The 15,975-nt window shown below is 41.0% G+C and overlaps 1 protein-coding gene across 2 annotated transcripts in view; it reads left to right on the top strand.

Moving 5' to 3' along the window:
* Nucleotides 1-819: 819 nt before the first annotated feature.
* fgd5a (FYVE, RhoGEF and PH domain containing 5a) overlaps nucleotides 820-15,975 on the top strand; it is a 44,789-nt gene continuing 29,633 nt past the window's right edge. For both annotated transcript variants that reach the window (XM_059329489.1, XM_059329490.1), the window contains exons 1-3: nucleotides 820-1,073; nucleotides 4,291-7,036; nucleotides 14,868-14,985. In XM_059329489.1, coding sequence (XP_059185472.1) covers nucleotides 1,064-1,073; nucleotides 4,291-7,036; nucleotides 14,868-14,985 — 2,874 coding nt within the window. In that variant the 5' untranslated portion in view covers nucleotides 820-1,063. The remainder of the gene's footprint in view (nucleotides 1,074-4,290; nucleotides 7,037-14,867; nucleotides 14,986-15,975) is intronic.

Genomic DNA, 15,975 nt, shown 5'->3' on the forward strand with positions numbered 1-15,975 from the left:
GCTCTGTGAGAGGTTACCTAAGGGGTTAACATCGCCAACCTTTCCCATCTGTTGCTAAGGAAGTGTTGCCTGTTGTGCAGGAAACAGGGAGAGCGGTTTCCTGTTATGAAGAGAGATTTTTTTTTAAAGGCTTGCATTCATTCAATCATGCAACAGATGCCGGTCCAGGAAGCCCGGCCAATAGCAAAAAGGCTTTGGTGTCCTAGAGAAACTGTATTTGGAAACTGCTTTTAGGAAACCTCTCTATGCACTGTTCTGCTTCAGGAAATAATACACAAGCAAAACATGGTGGAGAAAACACTGAGGATAGATTCTGAGTATCTGATATACAGTATATACTGTGTAATCTCTATACATGTTCCAGTCAGTTAAAGCATGAAAAGTATGTCATTGCACAGCTCATGTAACTGTGTTGGTCTTAACTTTCTAACTGTCAATCTGTCAGTTCAGTGAAGGGACATGCATGAAGAGACAGATGTGATTTAAAAAAAGAATTGCTTTGTGCAAAAATACTATGTGCAGATTTAAAGCTGTTGCACATTGCAACACTGGCTTATAGTCCAAATCATACTGAGTGGATTTGATTTTACTCAACTGGTTCTATAAAAAGGTACACATCTGTGGAGCAAAAAAAACACAAAACAAAACACACGACCAGGTATGGCTATAAAACAGCTCATATATAACCCTGTGCATTGCAAATTGAAGCATATAGAGAGTGGGTTTGGTTCTTGCCGTGCTGTAGCTCTGGCTATAGTCCTGCCTCAGGAAGCGCCGAGCAGCACCTCCCGTTTCCACACCAGAGCGCACCAGTTTACTGTAGCATCAGCACTGGAGGTGCACGCCGAATAGAAGCTCAGATGCGAACACGGCTTCCTTCCACACTCTCACTACTGGAGGAAAAAAAGAACAAGACATGTTTCGAAACTCAGCTTTTACAGCTTGAATTTCCCGCAATGTGTTTGTTTCTGGATTAAGTTTGCACGTTATTTCGAGTGACGTGGTCGGTTTGTGGGGAAACATGAGGATAACAGCCGGTTCCCGTGGATGATGATGCCCCACAATGAACGCAGGTTGGTTGTTAATCTTTTATGATCCTGCTAAGAGTCCAGAAACTTTAAATGTTTTATTGCAAACAAAGTGAGCAGGGTGTGTTAATGTGGCAAATACTGAAATAGCTTAATTCTGCCTGAAAACACACCTCATCTGTTTATTTACCAATTACTTTACATATAAATTGATATCCAACCATGCTGTGCTGCTTTAAATTAGTTGTTCCGTAGGTAAAATGAAATAAAAAAACAGAGCTGTATGTATATATATATACATGCATACATACATATATATATATATATATATATATATGTGTGTGTGTAGAGAGAGAGAGAGAGAGAGAGAGACTGGTGGGATTTTAATGGAAATGATGCAACTAGAGTTTCTATAAATGTCGAGGGACGAGTTCTAAATACAGTAATTTGGAGTTTAAATCCAATTTGAATAGAGTTGCTTTTAGTGGAAGTCTCGTTTGGGATTGTTCTAGGGATAGTAATATGGTTAGAGCGAGGATTATAATCACTGTCTGTGAATGTAGACAGAGCCATGGCTCTAAGGTCACCTGTCATGCACTGTCCTGTGAATCAAGTCTCTTGTGTGTGATTTCTGTCATAAGAAATCTTTCTTTTAAAAAAATCCCATTTTGTTCTTTAGCCTTGTAACTTTGATTTCAGACAGGTTATTCGGGCTTAGCGGGTGACATTTCATGATGAGGACACGGTCTGAAATCATATCCTGTGAGTTTGGCACAGCCAAGGTCCCAGTGTCTATCCCTTCCTTTGTTTTTCAAACATTTGTTTTAATTGAATTCTTGTTGCATAATTCATATCCTGTTGTTTGCAGTTGGGTGCTTTGTCAGACGGGGACCCTTGTTTTCTCTCCCAGTTTTATTGTTCTTTGACGCACTCAAAGGACCCTTTTCAGCAAAAAAAAGGAAAAAGTGTGTGTGTGTGTGTGTGTGTGTGCGTGTGTGTGCTCGTGTGTGTGTGTGTGTGTGTGTGTGTGTGTGTGTGCATGAGTGTGAGTATGTTTCGTGAGAATCAGGGAAGAATGACGAGAAGGAAGTCCATTTGTGTTGTGAAAATGTGTACTCCTAGAGAGGTTCATGGAGGAGTGATGGGGGGCCATGGTGTTAATGTCCTTCCCCCCCATGGACATCCTGTGTGGAGTCTGACGAGGCTCTGCTGGAGCAGCTAATGAACCTGGAATTCTTATAAGAAAGAGTGTGGTGGCATTATTAGAGAATAAATATACATAACTGTGGCAATGAAGCAATAAAGAGCAATAAAAGCCAGTTTCTGTAAAACTCATATTAAACTGATGTCTAGAGAGTAAGGGGGAGACACTGATAGAGAGAGAGAGAAACACTCAGAGATAGCCAGAGTGCACACAGGGTTTAATAGGATGTGCGTCAGGGCAGGTACTAAATAACAGGAAGAGACAAGGGGTGTACACACTTTGTTAAGTACGGGTGTGTTTCATGACAATTCTAAATTTCGAAAGCAACACTCTTTAATGACTTAACAATTTTAACACTTAACTAAAGGCTTCATTCAAAAGCAAAATATAGACACACAATGTCTAAATTAAAATGTTTTCATTTCAGATTGGAGCTGCTTGATTATCCATTTCAATACAGATGAGGATATTTGCAAATAATTTTGATGACAAATAGCCAATCATTTTAAAAATCTGACTCCACTCCAAGCGCCCAACCTGCATGTGTCATTTCCCAGACAGGGAGATGTTATTGTTCCTCCTCTAAGTACTCTGTGGCTCTGTTGTTTTTCCTGCTGATAATGTCCCCTGCAGCATTCTGCATGTCACTGACTATTGAACAGGACTTGACTTCCTCTAAGCATTCTACACCAAAACAGGAGCCACAAATGTATCATTGTGTAAGCTTAGATATTAGGTACAACAGAAGAAATTAAAATATTATTAATGCAGTCCCTGTGATTTGAGAGCCTCTTAGTCTGCTGTACTGTGATGTATTTCCCAGTGCAACAGAATATTTGAGTGGAGTACAGAGAGATTTAAATCAAATCCTTTGTATTTGATTGGGCTGCTAAAAAGTGTGTGGGAGTTTATCTCCATATGAATATACAGAGGACTGTTGACTCCAAACACACACCTCCCTCACCTGTTGTTGGAGCAGGTTGAGGACAAGGGAGGAATGAATGGGGAAATCTGCCAACTTTCCTTTTTTTTCTTCTTTTTTTGGTATTGATAGTGGAGAGAAATAGAGCCATAGGGGGAGACAGAGGGGAAGACACGTAGGAAAGGTCTCCTAGCCGGACCCAAACCACCTGCTTGTGAGGACTTACCCTCTGTGGTATGCGTTTCACCAGGTGTGCCAGTGGGATTTCCAAAACGTGCCAATTTTCAACTGGCTCCTCGTAACTGCAGTGCAGGCAGCACATGCAGGTGAACAGCGGCTGGCCTCCCAGTCCCTCCATGCTTCTGTTCACCTGCCAGATAAAGCCAGCATGTATTGCCCAGTAACACATTGTCGGCTGAAGAACGGCAAAGCCTCCATAAAATAGACCCCAGCCACATTGTTTTGGAAATTAAAACAATGTGTTTGCTCACTGGTATTCAAATACACACCCCCTATCTTGCTCTGGCAGATACTATGACCCACACATGGTGAAGTGCAGTTTATATGAATAGTGCTAGTCGCCCAAAATCTTGTTTGATTGGATTCATTCTTGTAAACCCCCCTGACTGCAAGATCAAGCATTGAAACCATTTTCCTAATTTGACTAGGGAAAATATCAGGAAAATATTCAATACTCGATACCATTTTCGATACCACAAGGATAAAAACAAAGACCCCAAAATTTAACAGAAATATTTTTATTAACAAGAAAAATGTAACATGTAAAAATTAACAGAACCACAGGTTAAATATTTATAATAAAAAAAAGTTGTGCAAAAAGAAACTGCAACTATGATAACAAGCTTCGGGTCTGAGGTAGTGCAAAAAATGAATACAATAAAAAAAATAACAATTGGAACAATATTTTGAGGTTGTATGCTGTGTACAGAGGAAAGCTTGATTTAAAAAAAGTATAAATAAGTTAAGTGTTCATTCCTTGGCCAGGTATCGATACTTTTGCGAATGAGTATCGTATCCGGATACAACGTTTTAGTATCGATACTTTTGACCACCGTAAATTTGACATTAAGTGGCTTTTCTTAATTCATTAATCAACTTTAACTCTGTTTTCACAGATTTTCAAAATCCTCTGCAAGTCCCTCGACCAAAGGTCCGCAGTCATCTGACCATCACAGTGCAGTCCAAACTGATGTCCAGGCCGTGTCCCCCACACCGTGGTCCAAAACCTCCAGTCGCCCCCAAGCCCAGACCTCTGTATGAGCCTCACGAACAAGAGGAGCCCTGCCCCCCACAGCGCCTGAGTAACGGAGACCTGGCTCACTCTGATGGGGAGACGGAAGATCTCCATGATATGGCAGAGGAGAATCAGGACAAAGAGGAGAAAAGTGAGGCAGAGGATGGGGTTCATGACAATGGCACAGGACACAATGACAAAGAGGACATAGCAGGAGGAGAAACTGAGGAGGAAGCAGAAAAGGAAGCAGACATATTAGATAATGATGGCGACAGCATTGGTTCTGAGGACACAGTGAAAGCAGATTCTATTATTGACACTACTGAGGATGAAAACACTGACAATGACTTGAACCAGCCTGAAGGTGGCATTCACACTGATGATGAGAATACATCAACGCCTTCCCTTCCTCCTGCTGAAAATGAGAAAGAAACAGGGGAGGAGGCAGAAGAGGAGGAAGGTGAAATAGTTTGTGGTTCTACAGGACACTCGGACGACCATGTAGAGGAACAAAATCTTGATCAAACGCAACCACTCAGTCAGGGTGATGAGGACAATGATACAGGACTTAAGAAAGTGGGCAGTGAGGACTGTGTGAACTGTGATTTACACACAGATGAGACCGAGCTGGAAGCTGGAGGATTTTCATTTGGATTCAACGTGCTTCCGACTGTAACTGAGGAGTATCCCTATGATGTGATTGGCCCTACAGATGATGCTAGTGACACATGTGAGTCATGTGACCCAGCTGAGACAGGGGAGACAGAGGTTTGGCAACCAGAGCGGGCCACCAAGGACCTCTCTGGTTGTTTTCGATTCACTGCCAGCACTGAGGATGTGTATGGGCCTTATTCGGTCATTGAAGCACTTCCGCCAGATATGACCGACACCGCTGACCCAGAGTGGAGTCAGGATGATACTGATGACAAACCTTCAAATGAAATGCAAACGACAGGTGCTTCTAACCAAGAACCTCACTATGTGTCATCAGATGACGTGGACAACCTGGAGGATAAGCAAGCCCTCTCAGAACAGGGCGAGATTGACGAAAGCGCCGATCAATCGAATCAGCACAAAGACATAGCAAAAGACAGCGAGTCAGCAGATGAGTATGCAGACATTGAGGATTCACTCTGCCTCCAAGCAGAGGAGGAGCAGGTGGAGTGCGTCTCATCGGAGGATTACGTCGAGATAGGTGACGATGACGAAGAGGAAGAAATCGAAAAGAAACATATCAAAGGAAAAAGTGTAAAAGTGAGAACGGCTAAACGAGATCAAGCTTTCCTCAGCAAGCGAACAAGCTGCCAGCCTCGCCTCAGGTTGTGCAACATCACAGTGCCAGCTGACCTAGACGCAGGCCGCACCCCGGAGCTCACCAACAGGGTGGTGTTTGCCCACACCACTGAGGCCTTTGAAGAAGACATTGAGGAACTAGACTGCCACATTGTGCCTTACTATGAGGACACAGACTCGGACAGTGAGGAGCATATATACGAAGAGGCAGGGTTTGACTCAGAGGGGGAGAACTTTGTTGCGCTTGATCGGAAGACGATTGTCACAAGATCCCGCTCCTATTCTGGGAAAGTTCCAGGTTATGTCCCAGAAACTGTTCCAGAAGAGACAGGGACAGAGTACCAGACTCATGACTACTGCACAGTGGCCTTAGATAAAAACAATGAACCACTTGGCCATTCACAGCTGCCTGGGGTCAACTGTTTGATCCCGTCTATGAAGTCTCGTCGCTTCTTGTTTTATTCCCGGTCTGCAGAGGGTCCAGAATTGACCTTGACCACTCCAACAGAGATCAACCAATCCATGAAGGATGAAATCAGGATGAAAAGGAAAGATGATAACCTTTCACTCCCATGTGTCATTACCTCTTCTGGAAGCTTCTCCCAGCGTAGCCATCGATCGTCTAGTGGTGTTTCTACACCAACCTCTCTAGTGGACATACCGCCACCCTTTGAGCTGGCATACATAACTAAAAGACCAGTCACCAAGAGTTCCCCATCCCTCCTGATCCAGCATGAGCCCAGTGAGATACCTAAGAAGAAGACTTCCTCCTTCAAGCGCTTCTTGGCACTCAAGTTCAAAAGGAAGACGGATTCGAAGGGTTTCAGTGACGGAAGTGTCCGCTCTTCTCGTTCTTCATCCGAGTCCAGCCATCATGGCCCAGCAAGAGTCATAGAGCTTGATCGTAGAAGCACTGGCAGCTCTCCTCAGCTTCAGTCCCGCATTGTGAACCCCCAGCAGCATCCTTTTGTCCTCTACAAAGACCACCAGAGGAGGAAAGGTGACCCCAAAACTTATGGCAGGGGCGTCTCCAGAGTGGAGTCCTTCGAGGAGCGTTCTCGGCGCTCCGCCATGCCGCTGCCTTTGACCAAACCTCGCTCTATCTCCTTCCCCAGTGCAGACACCTCAGACTATGAAAACATCCCAGCCATGAGCTCAGACTATGAGAACATCCAGATCCCAGGCAGACCCACCAGATCCCACACTGTGACAGAGTTTTTTGAGGACCCAAATCGCACTACAGTTGCCTTCAATGAGAACGACGGCTATGTGGATATGAACAGTTTCCCTGGGATTGACAGCATAACCCAGTCATCAAAAGCAGACACTGAAAGGTATAGTAAAAGTTCCTTAAAGTTAAAATGGCTTTGTATTATCTCATGAAACCTGAGTCCCAGTTAACAATATGTGACCTTTTCTCGAGCTGTATTTAATCATTTGTTTTTAATTGTCCAGGTTTTGAGATTGCTTTCTTTGAAATTTCTGCTAACAACTCACCTAGGTGGACCTAAATAACCTTTCCAATGAAAAACTGTCCCTGAATTGTCAATGCTATGACTGTCCCAGATTAAACTCCATTCAAGTTAGTTGTATTGGGGTTGAATCTTAAAATTCAGAGGCTGATTTCTCAAAATATTAAAAATATGTGAACATTAAACCATAATTACCTGTATGGCTTGATACCACAAAACTTATGTGTGCAAATAATTCAATATATTACATATTCTTCAATACTGTTTGAATACATCAGATTCTGGGAAACCAGGGTTACAATTTTTAACAGTTTTCATAGTTTAATAAACTACCACTAATCTTCTTATACATTAAGTGTAAAAACAAAGCATCCTGTTTGTTCATTTTGTAGTCTACAGAACAGGTGAGCGTGTTTATCTCTGGAGCCACTCTTGAAGTAGTCAGCTGAGTGGTTAGGCTTGAACCTATCCGCTCAGAGGGGCAATCTTGACCCCTGAACAGCTGACAGATATACTTACACTGTATCTCGGATGAGCGGCGGGCACCTGGCTGAGTGGAATCAGATCTCCCTCTTGTAGTAAAGTGTTCAGCGAGAGATGAGCAGCCTGCTGTGTCAGGCATCGCTGGCTTCGGGAAGATGGACAATGCTTGTGGGAGAGCTTACTTCTGTTTTTCATTTGGTAGATTTAGAGGTCACATCTGGTGCCGCTGCTTCCCATGCAAGTCTGCGGTGATAGAACAGGTAATGGTTATCGGGTAGCTCGCTGAGCGCAGGCGACTCACATTATAGTAAGTCATTATAGGGTGCAATTAAAAGTGAAAAAATGTGGGGGAGTTCCTTTCACACAAGAATGTGGAAAACGATGAGGAAAAAGGTGAGAGAGCTGAGAGAGGCGGGTGTTAACAGAAGGTGCAGAAGAGCAAGAATACAAAGAGTAAAGCGATAAAGTCATATAGAGGAGGGGGAGGGGGAGGTAAGAACAGCAGAAAGGAAGCAAGAGCAGCTCTGGTGTAATTGCTCTCCTGTACCTGACACTTATTGTTAAGTTTAGGAGAGCTTTTATTAAAGTAGGTCTCTCCCGAGTGCTTCTCTTTCATTGGACCCTTAAGGGGCCACAGGATTTACTGCAGTGTGTGATAGAGTGAGGAAGCACCGCGGTCAGACTGTACCAAATTACCTCAGCCTGTGCCACAGCTTTAGTCACTATGGGCTTCAGTCTTTCCCCAGTCTTAATAAAATGGTTATGTTTGATGACCTGTGTGCAGTCAAAGGGACAAGCCATTACCAAGAGCTTCTTAAAAAGCTTAAGATAATCTTGGTGCAAAATGCTTCTCTATTTGTTTTTATTTCTTGTGGTATCTTTTTCTTTTCTTTTCTTAAACATATTTTATGTGCAGCTTACTGCTGTTTAATTTCCACAGTTTTTCACATTATCATATCTTCCTAACGTTTTTTAGGGTATATCATATATTACGGTATTTGTGTTAAATAAATGAATACATTTATTTATTAAAAACAAATAAACGTCAAAGCTGAACTGCTGGTGATTGACATCATTGTAGGTTAGCAGGTCTACAACATTGTCAAGCCTGCAGTACTCTTAATTTAATATGCAATTAGCCTACTTAGACATCATGTGTCTAAATAATTGTAGGGGAAACTTTGCAGATATTCAACCAGCTGTGTGTGCATTGGGCACATAAACAACCTGTTTCACCAATAGAGACTGACCTCTAGTGGGGCGCGCAGTGCACTACAATACATCACCTCAATACAGCATCTCACCATCCAAGAGGAGCACCTGTATTTTTGTCAGTGTTGAAAATACTGTTGGGACAGTGACACCCCTACAAGCCTTGATCAGCTTGTAGTTTAAATAATTTATACAACTTTAGACACACACACCCTTCCATACATTCTGGGCAGCAGTCGACACTTTACTGTGATTTCCCCAGTGTTTATTTACAGTGTACTTTAAACTTTATACATATCTCAACATTTGAAACCCTTCCATTTCCCAGACAATGGTCCCTCAGTGAGGGCTCTTTTTCTCCCAGTGATGTTATCGATGTGGCCCATTGTCTGGTGGAGGTCTCACACCACTCACAATGATGCAAAGAACCTATCTGTCCTGTTGCCTCGCCTTCACCGCATTCCCCCCGGAGATTCTTCCGTTGCCAGGGCCACTCTTTGGTCTGTCTATACGGGGCTTTTTATGTTTATTTGAGTGTGTGTGTGTGTGTGTGTGTGTGTGTGTGTATATACGTGTGTGTGTGTATATACGTGTGTGTGTGTATACGTGTGTGTACACAATATAAGTCATGTGTAGTCAGTGTATATAGGTGTTTGTCTCTGCCTTTGTGTGTTCATCTTCCACTAAACACTGCTTGACATTGCCGCCGTCCCAGGCTGCCTAGCTGATGATGGCAGTGATTTATTGAGAACACATTCAACAGTCAACGTGGTTTTAGACCCACAGAGGAAAAAGTGGATTTTTGTGGTGAGGAAAATGACCAAATGGCCCCAGAGCACACAAAAACACTGTGCCTACAGTAGCAGACATGCATCTTAAAGAGAATTCAGAAAGCTGCTGGTTCCACAGACTTGGCTTGTTTCCACTAGTGTGATTAATGTACAGCACCATTCAGACACTACTTCAGCACCAGCATTCAGGGTAAGCAAAGAGACATGTTCATTAGTAAGATACCACAGTGTAGAATGGAAAAAAGGCACTAATAATTCATCCCAGACCTAGACAAGGTGTTTGTTTGTGGGTTTGTGTGTGCATATATGTGCATGCACAATAAGTTACAGCTTAATGCTGCTTTATCAAAGATGGGGCTCCTGCTGATAATGCAGACTCAGCAGAATTGTCCTTGCCAAGTAGCCTTGTAGCAACAAATGAGTGTTGAAAAAGGTGTTTTAGCAAAGAAAGCCCAGAAATTGTGATTGTGCTGACCCCATTAAGTGGTCTTTATGTCAACTTTAAGCACTTCCAGGTCGTCCAGTAACAGTAATGCAGATGTGTTTTTGTCCCTGTGCACAGAGGAAACAGAGCTATAGTGGTATGTTGATTAAGATACTGTGAATGCATGCAGAAAATGTACATTTTTAGCTTACCCTTTGGTGCCATTTTCACTTCAAACAGTTCAACATGAACTGATGACAAAGCCCTGCCATGGCCTCTAAAACAGCTCCTCCACCCACTGTTATGTTAGTGTTAGTAGTGATGAGGGAGCCATCTTAAGTACATTGTTGTACTGGGTGGTGGCTGTGTGGCGAGGTGGTGGACAGGGTGTGGCGTTTGGCTCACCATGCCTGGTGCCATGCGCTCTGAGGTCATTGCCAGGTCATCCCCGGGGAGGAAGCGTCCAGCCTAGGAGCTTCCCACCCGCCTGTTTACAGGAAATGCAGGACGAGGGCGGGGCTCTGGCGGGAGGCCGGGAGGTGGAGACAGGAGAGGACAGATGAAGAGAGGAGAAGGGGGTCACCGTGGTGGGGAGGAGGTCCAGACTCTCCCTTGAACAACAAGATGAGGTGTGGTGCCGTCAGGAATGCCAGGTCTGCTGTTATTGTTACTCCAGTCAGGAATGCCTTCAACCTTCCACCTCATACACCCACAAAGTACTCTACAAGGGATTAATGCTGGGTTTAAGTTTTTAATTGGTTTTCCCAACTCAAATCGATCTTCTTTTTAATAATCTGAAACAGATTCATAATGGTTGCACTTTATTGGGTCTACTGCTGTAGTGTGTTCATGATAAATAAAAGGTACATCAATGTATCTGTATCAGCTTTGATGTCAATTCTTAATGTACTTAATGTAAACAACAGTGCAGTTTAGGGGTAAGAGTTCTCTGAGGATCTCTTTTATTTCCAAGCATAAATGGTATTGTAGCAGGTTGAGGTGGAGCTCAATTGAACTATAAGGTATTTTATCCCATTGATGATATTTTATATGGTTTTATACAATACATTTACATATAAAACCTACATTTGAAAAGTAGCCAGTGGCTCCAGATACTAGATGATTGTAGGGAAGTTTAAAAGTATCTGTGAAATGTAGAGAAGTAGAAGAATCAAAATGGTTACCCAGTGAATCGGAATTGAATTATAAGATACCCAGCCGTAACAGGGATAGTACAATACCTTTTTGTCATGTCCGATCCCAATACCAATCTGATACCATACTTTTTTCTGTATTATATAACTTAATGATAAATGTATTAAATAATACATTTTTATGGATGCACTTTGCTTTACCTAGCCATTTAAATAGACCAGAACAAATATTTAAACTTTTTCATACAGCTGCTCATATTTCTTACTAGAAAAAACATCAAGTATCATAACATATCTGAGAGCTAAGCTAATGGACCATGTTGAACTTTTTTCTGTGATATCGAATCCATTTGGTAAATATCAGATTGGCGCATCTCTACTCAGCACCGTGTTAAAGAGGATAAATCCACTGAAAATAAGTGCCCAGAGGCTTTAACACAGTTGCATATAATATGGCCCTGATTCACAGCCTGTCACATGATTTGGGGCTACTATTATTATTATTATCCAAAGCCGACTTCTACCGTGTCACAGGTAAGGTAGCAGCAGCAGCAGTCAGAGCATCAACGTCTTCACAAATCACTTCATCACTCTGTCACAGCAGCAGTAGCACAACAGCCACAGGCTACATGTAATCATCATCATCACTAAAAGCAGCTACCTTCCAAACTACCTTCCAATCTCTTGATCCCCCATCAGTGTCCCACTCTTCTATAGTTAGCAGGCTAATGAACCTATTCAGCTGCTCCTATTTCCGATAATAGTGCCATTAGAAGTTGAAAAAGGCCTGTCTGATTGCACCTAATATATATTTTAATACTACGCAGTGTTTAGCTCAATTGAGTTACATATTACAGGCATCATGAAATTCACAGGAATTTGGTGAAATACAGGTCTTTTTCACAGAGAGTCATTGTGTCCTCCTCAGAATCTGACACAGTAGATTTAACTTTGCCATGTTATAAGAGGCGTTTCAATCTGCTGGAATAATAGTATTACCTTAATGGTCTTCTTAAAGAGTTTCACATGTTACCATATTACAGTATCACATATTTGCAGGCTTAAATACGGAAACTTTATAGTAAGCTGACTGGAGGAAAACAAATATATTAAATAAGATCAACTGCGATTTAATATTAGTGAACTTCCACAAACTTTTTAAAACCTCTGAATAAATTAAAAACATAGAGAGAATCATAAGAAAATGATCAAAATAAATTATATCAAATATGTTGAAGTGCACTGCCATATTCCACTAAAATCTCCCAAACACATATTTAACATTTTGGTTAACCATTAACATATTCCACAACTTAACTTAGGAAAGGGGTGCGCTGGATTTATAATGAGACAAATAGAGACAAAAGAGCAGCTTCATTGAGGAATGGAATGGGTCACAATAGTTGTTTTATCTTGTTTTCATAATCACTGGAAGCCAAAATCAGAATTTACTTTTTTAGTTTAGGAGACTGTGTTTGAGCATAAATATCATTAAGCCATTAAGATCAATTGTTTTTTAATTTTATGTTGGGCTTTTCTGGAAGACATTATTTTAAATTGGGCGCATCCTCCATTACTGCACAGACAGCGTGTTTTCACAGATTGTGCTGTTGATGGTCGAGGGTGAGAAGGTGAAGGTGAGAATCTGCGGTGCATTTCTCCTGAACACATGAAGGAATTCCCTTCAGTCATAGAATAAATCAGAGCTTAAGATGAGTTCAAAGAAGACCCATCCCTCCTGTTTCTCTTCCCTCCCAACATCACCCAGGAGCCCACAGCAGGTTGATCTGTCTACTCTGAGGTCAAACATGAGTAATGGCCTGTAGGTGCTTTCTTCAGCCCACCCAATAGTGCTGATGGGTGTCTGTGTGTGTGGCGTAGTGTGAAACTCATGAATTATTAGTGTGTCTGAATGGGGATGAAGTCCAGCGGGTAACTCTGTTAACCTTTGGTCTTCTAATAGCTGTCTACTCTCTGCTCACACAGGGGGCTGTTTAAGGCATCAGGAGAAACATTCATTATTCATCTGAAATGCCAGAGAAAAGTGAACAATTTCTCACAATCACAGTTTTCTAAAGCACATTGTAACGTCTTGAAAATGCCTGTTTTGTTTCCCAACAGACCAAAACCTAAGATATTCAGTTTATTATCACATAAGATGAAGAAAAGCAGCAAATTCTCACAATTGAGAAGCTAGAACTAGAGACTGCTTAGCATTTAGGACTTAAAACAATAATTGATGAGCAAAATATTGGCTATTATTTTTCTGTTAATTGATCAACACCTATATGGTCGAAAATTCATATTCTCCAGTTCTGATGCAGCTTTGTTGTTTGGTGTAAACTTTATATTTCTTTTGGATAATCAGCCAAAATGTAATTAAATAAAATACATAAATTTTTCTCAGAATCAAATGACACAGAAGGTGAGAACTTATTTAGGTTTGGCAAAACATCCACTTTCACTCACTGAAGAACTCAAGAATTGGTACACTAATTATGACAAAAAAAATCAGATGTATGTCTAATAGAATAAAGTCATTAAGTTACAAAAAAATTTTTATCCAAAAGGTCAAAGGTGAACTTCACTGCGACATCATAATTCTCTGACTATTATTCAACACCACAACACTTATCTTGGGTTCCCACCTTGAAACTTGAAACTTTAAATGATTAAAGAGAGTCATAATTTGAATTTGTCCCTTCATTGCCCCAACATCCTTATTTGAAGCTTTGTTTACTGTGTTGGCTACATGAGTCTGGACAGACTTGATGTATTTTGGCAGCAACTTGGCTAACAACATTGTCTCTGATCCCCGCCATGCCCTGATTAGTGAATATGAATTATTACCATAAAATCAGTGATACAGGGTTCCATGATTTTCTGCACTCGTAAGACTGAAGCAGTCAGTCAGTCCTAAAAATAAATATTGAGTTTAATCCCAGAAGAAATGAACACTGTAATAATTTGTGTTTGCGTTTGTTGATGCTGCAAATAGAGAAGAAAAATTTCACACTAGATCTGACAATAAAGCATCATCATCATTATCACATGGCATAGCAAATATGCTATAAAACCTCCTATAAGACAAGGTGTCCTGCAGCTGCTTTGAGAATACTTGTTATCAGGCAATATCCGGACAGTATAAATACTGAATGGGTCTTAATGGGCCAGAGGACATTAATAATTACCACAGGTAGCATTTAAAGGGATTACATGTGAAATGACCTACAGCATGCCCCCCTCAGGTACAGCAGAGCACAAAAGGATTACCAGTGTACGAACACAACTGGGCCATCTGTGAGAAGAACTAATGATGAAAGAGATTACAGTGTGCCACTGGGGGACTCCATATGAGGGGTGGACACATTCAGAGACACACACAGGAAAAAGGAAAACATACATATTTACAGGGGAATTACTGCTCAGTGTTTTGAGAATATGTTGCTGGAAGGATTACTGTACATTTGAAGTAGTGTTATCAATGCATCCCTATACATTCCCAACTGAAAACATTCAGTCTCTCTTTATGGTTGCTGTAGTGTAGATGCTGTTATAGTATTAAATATTCATATTTCAGTACCGGTGCAGTTTTTCTGTAATCATACTGTCTTTTCTTCTCTTGGCAGTGCCTACACAGAGCCTTTCCCAATGAACACCGTTTCTGCTGGGCTGTCAGCGGATGAGGACCACGGGCGTACCTCAGAGGAGGAAGAGGGGGTGGCTGAGCAGAGTTATGACCGACAGGTGAGATATAGGAAGCAGAGACAAATGAAAGCAGAAAAGAAGGTGGTTAATTCAAACCTCTGAGCTACCAACAGCAAATCAACATAATGAGCAGAAGATGCTGCAATGCCTATTAATAAGCCCTAGATTGGAATTTTAAAGTATTTTAGACATGCAGTTGTCCCATTTAAATAAAGATGACTTATAATATAACATAGAAGGAGTGAACAACAGAAGTGAATGACAATTACTTGCCAGATATGAGTTAGAATGAAAATAGACCTTTTTTCAGCACCAATTTTGTATTAATATGACTATGCAAAGTTACTCAAAAGGCTGCTTTCTTAAACAAATAAATTCATTTTAAAGTATTTAACATTGTTATACACTATGCTTACACGTCAACCAATTCTAGAAATAAAAAGGATATAAATCAAATATAGAGCAAAATAAACATCAGTACCATATGTTCAATATCAGTCAGTGCTGACAATTTAATTAAAATATAAAAAATAAATAGAAATAGCTAAATAGTGCTGTATGTTAAACATCAGTCAAATTATTTCTGACTATTTAAATAAAGAATTAATAAAATATAATAAATAGCTAAATGGTACTGTTTGTAGTATTTGTTTATTATCAGTGAATTATTGAATATTTAAATAAAGCAAAAAAATGCAATAAATAACTAACAACATTTCTAAAACAACTGAAGCAAAATATGTTATGGAAAAACATTTTTCATGTATACCAGTACCAATAGATACCAAAATGCCTGCGATGCCATGACATCATAATGGGGGTCGACCTTATTGGGAAAATGCTTCATAATGCTGTGGCTCACATTCACCTGCATATATGGCTTTGGTTGAGCTTTCTGTTGGACATGTGCAGGTCTACAGAGTTAAAACTAGTTGAAATGTTTTGCCTTACACTCCCCACACTTCTGTCCAGTAAAAAGCAGCCATTTTACAGGAGCTCAGAGACAGACCCCACCCGTCCTGCTACCAT

The sequence above is a fragment of the Centropristis striata genome, chromosome 3, assembly GCF_030273125.1.
Source record: "Centropristis striata isolate RG_2023a ecotype Rhode Island chromosome 3, C.striata_1.0, whole genome shotgun sequence".
NCBI lineage: Eukaryota > Metazoa > Chordata > Actinopteri > Perciformes > Serranidae > Centropristis > Centropristis striata.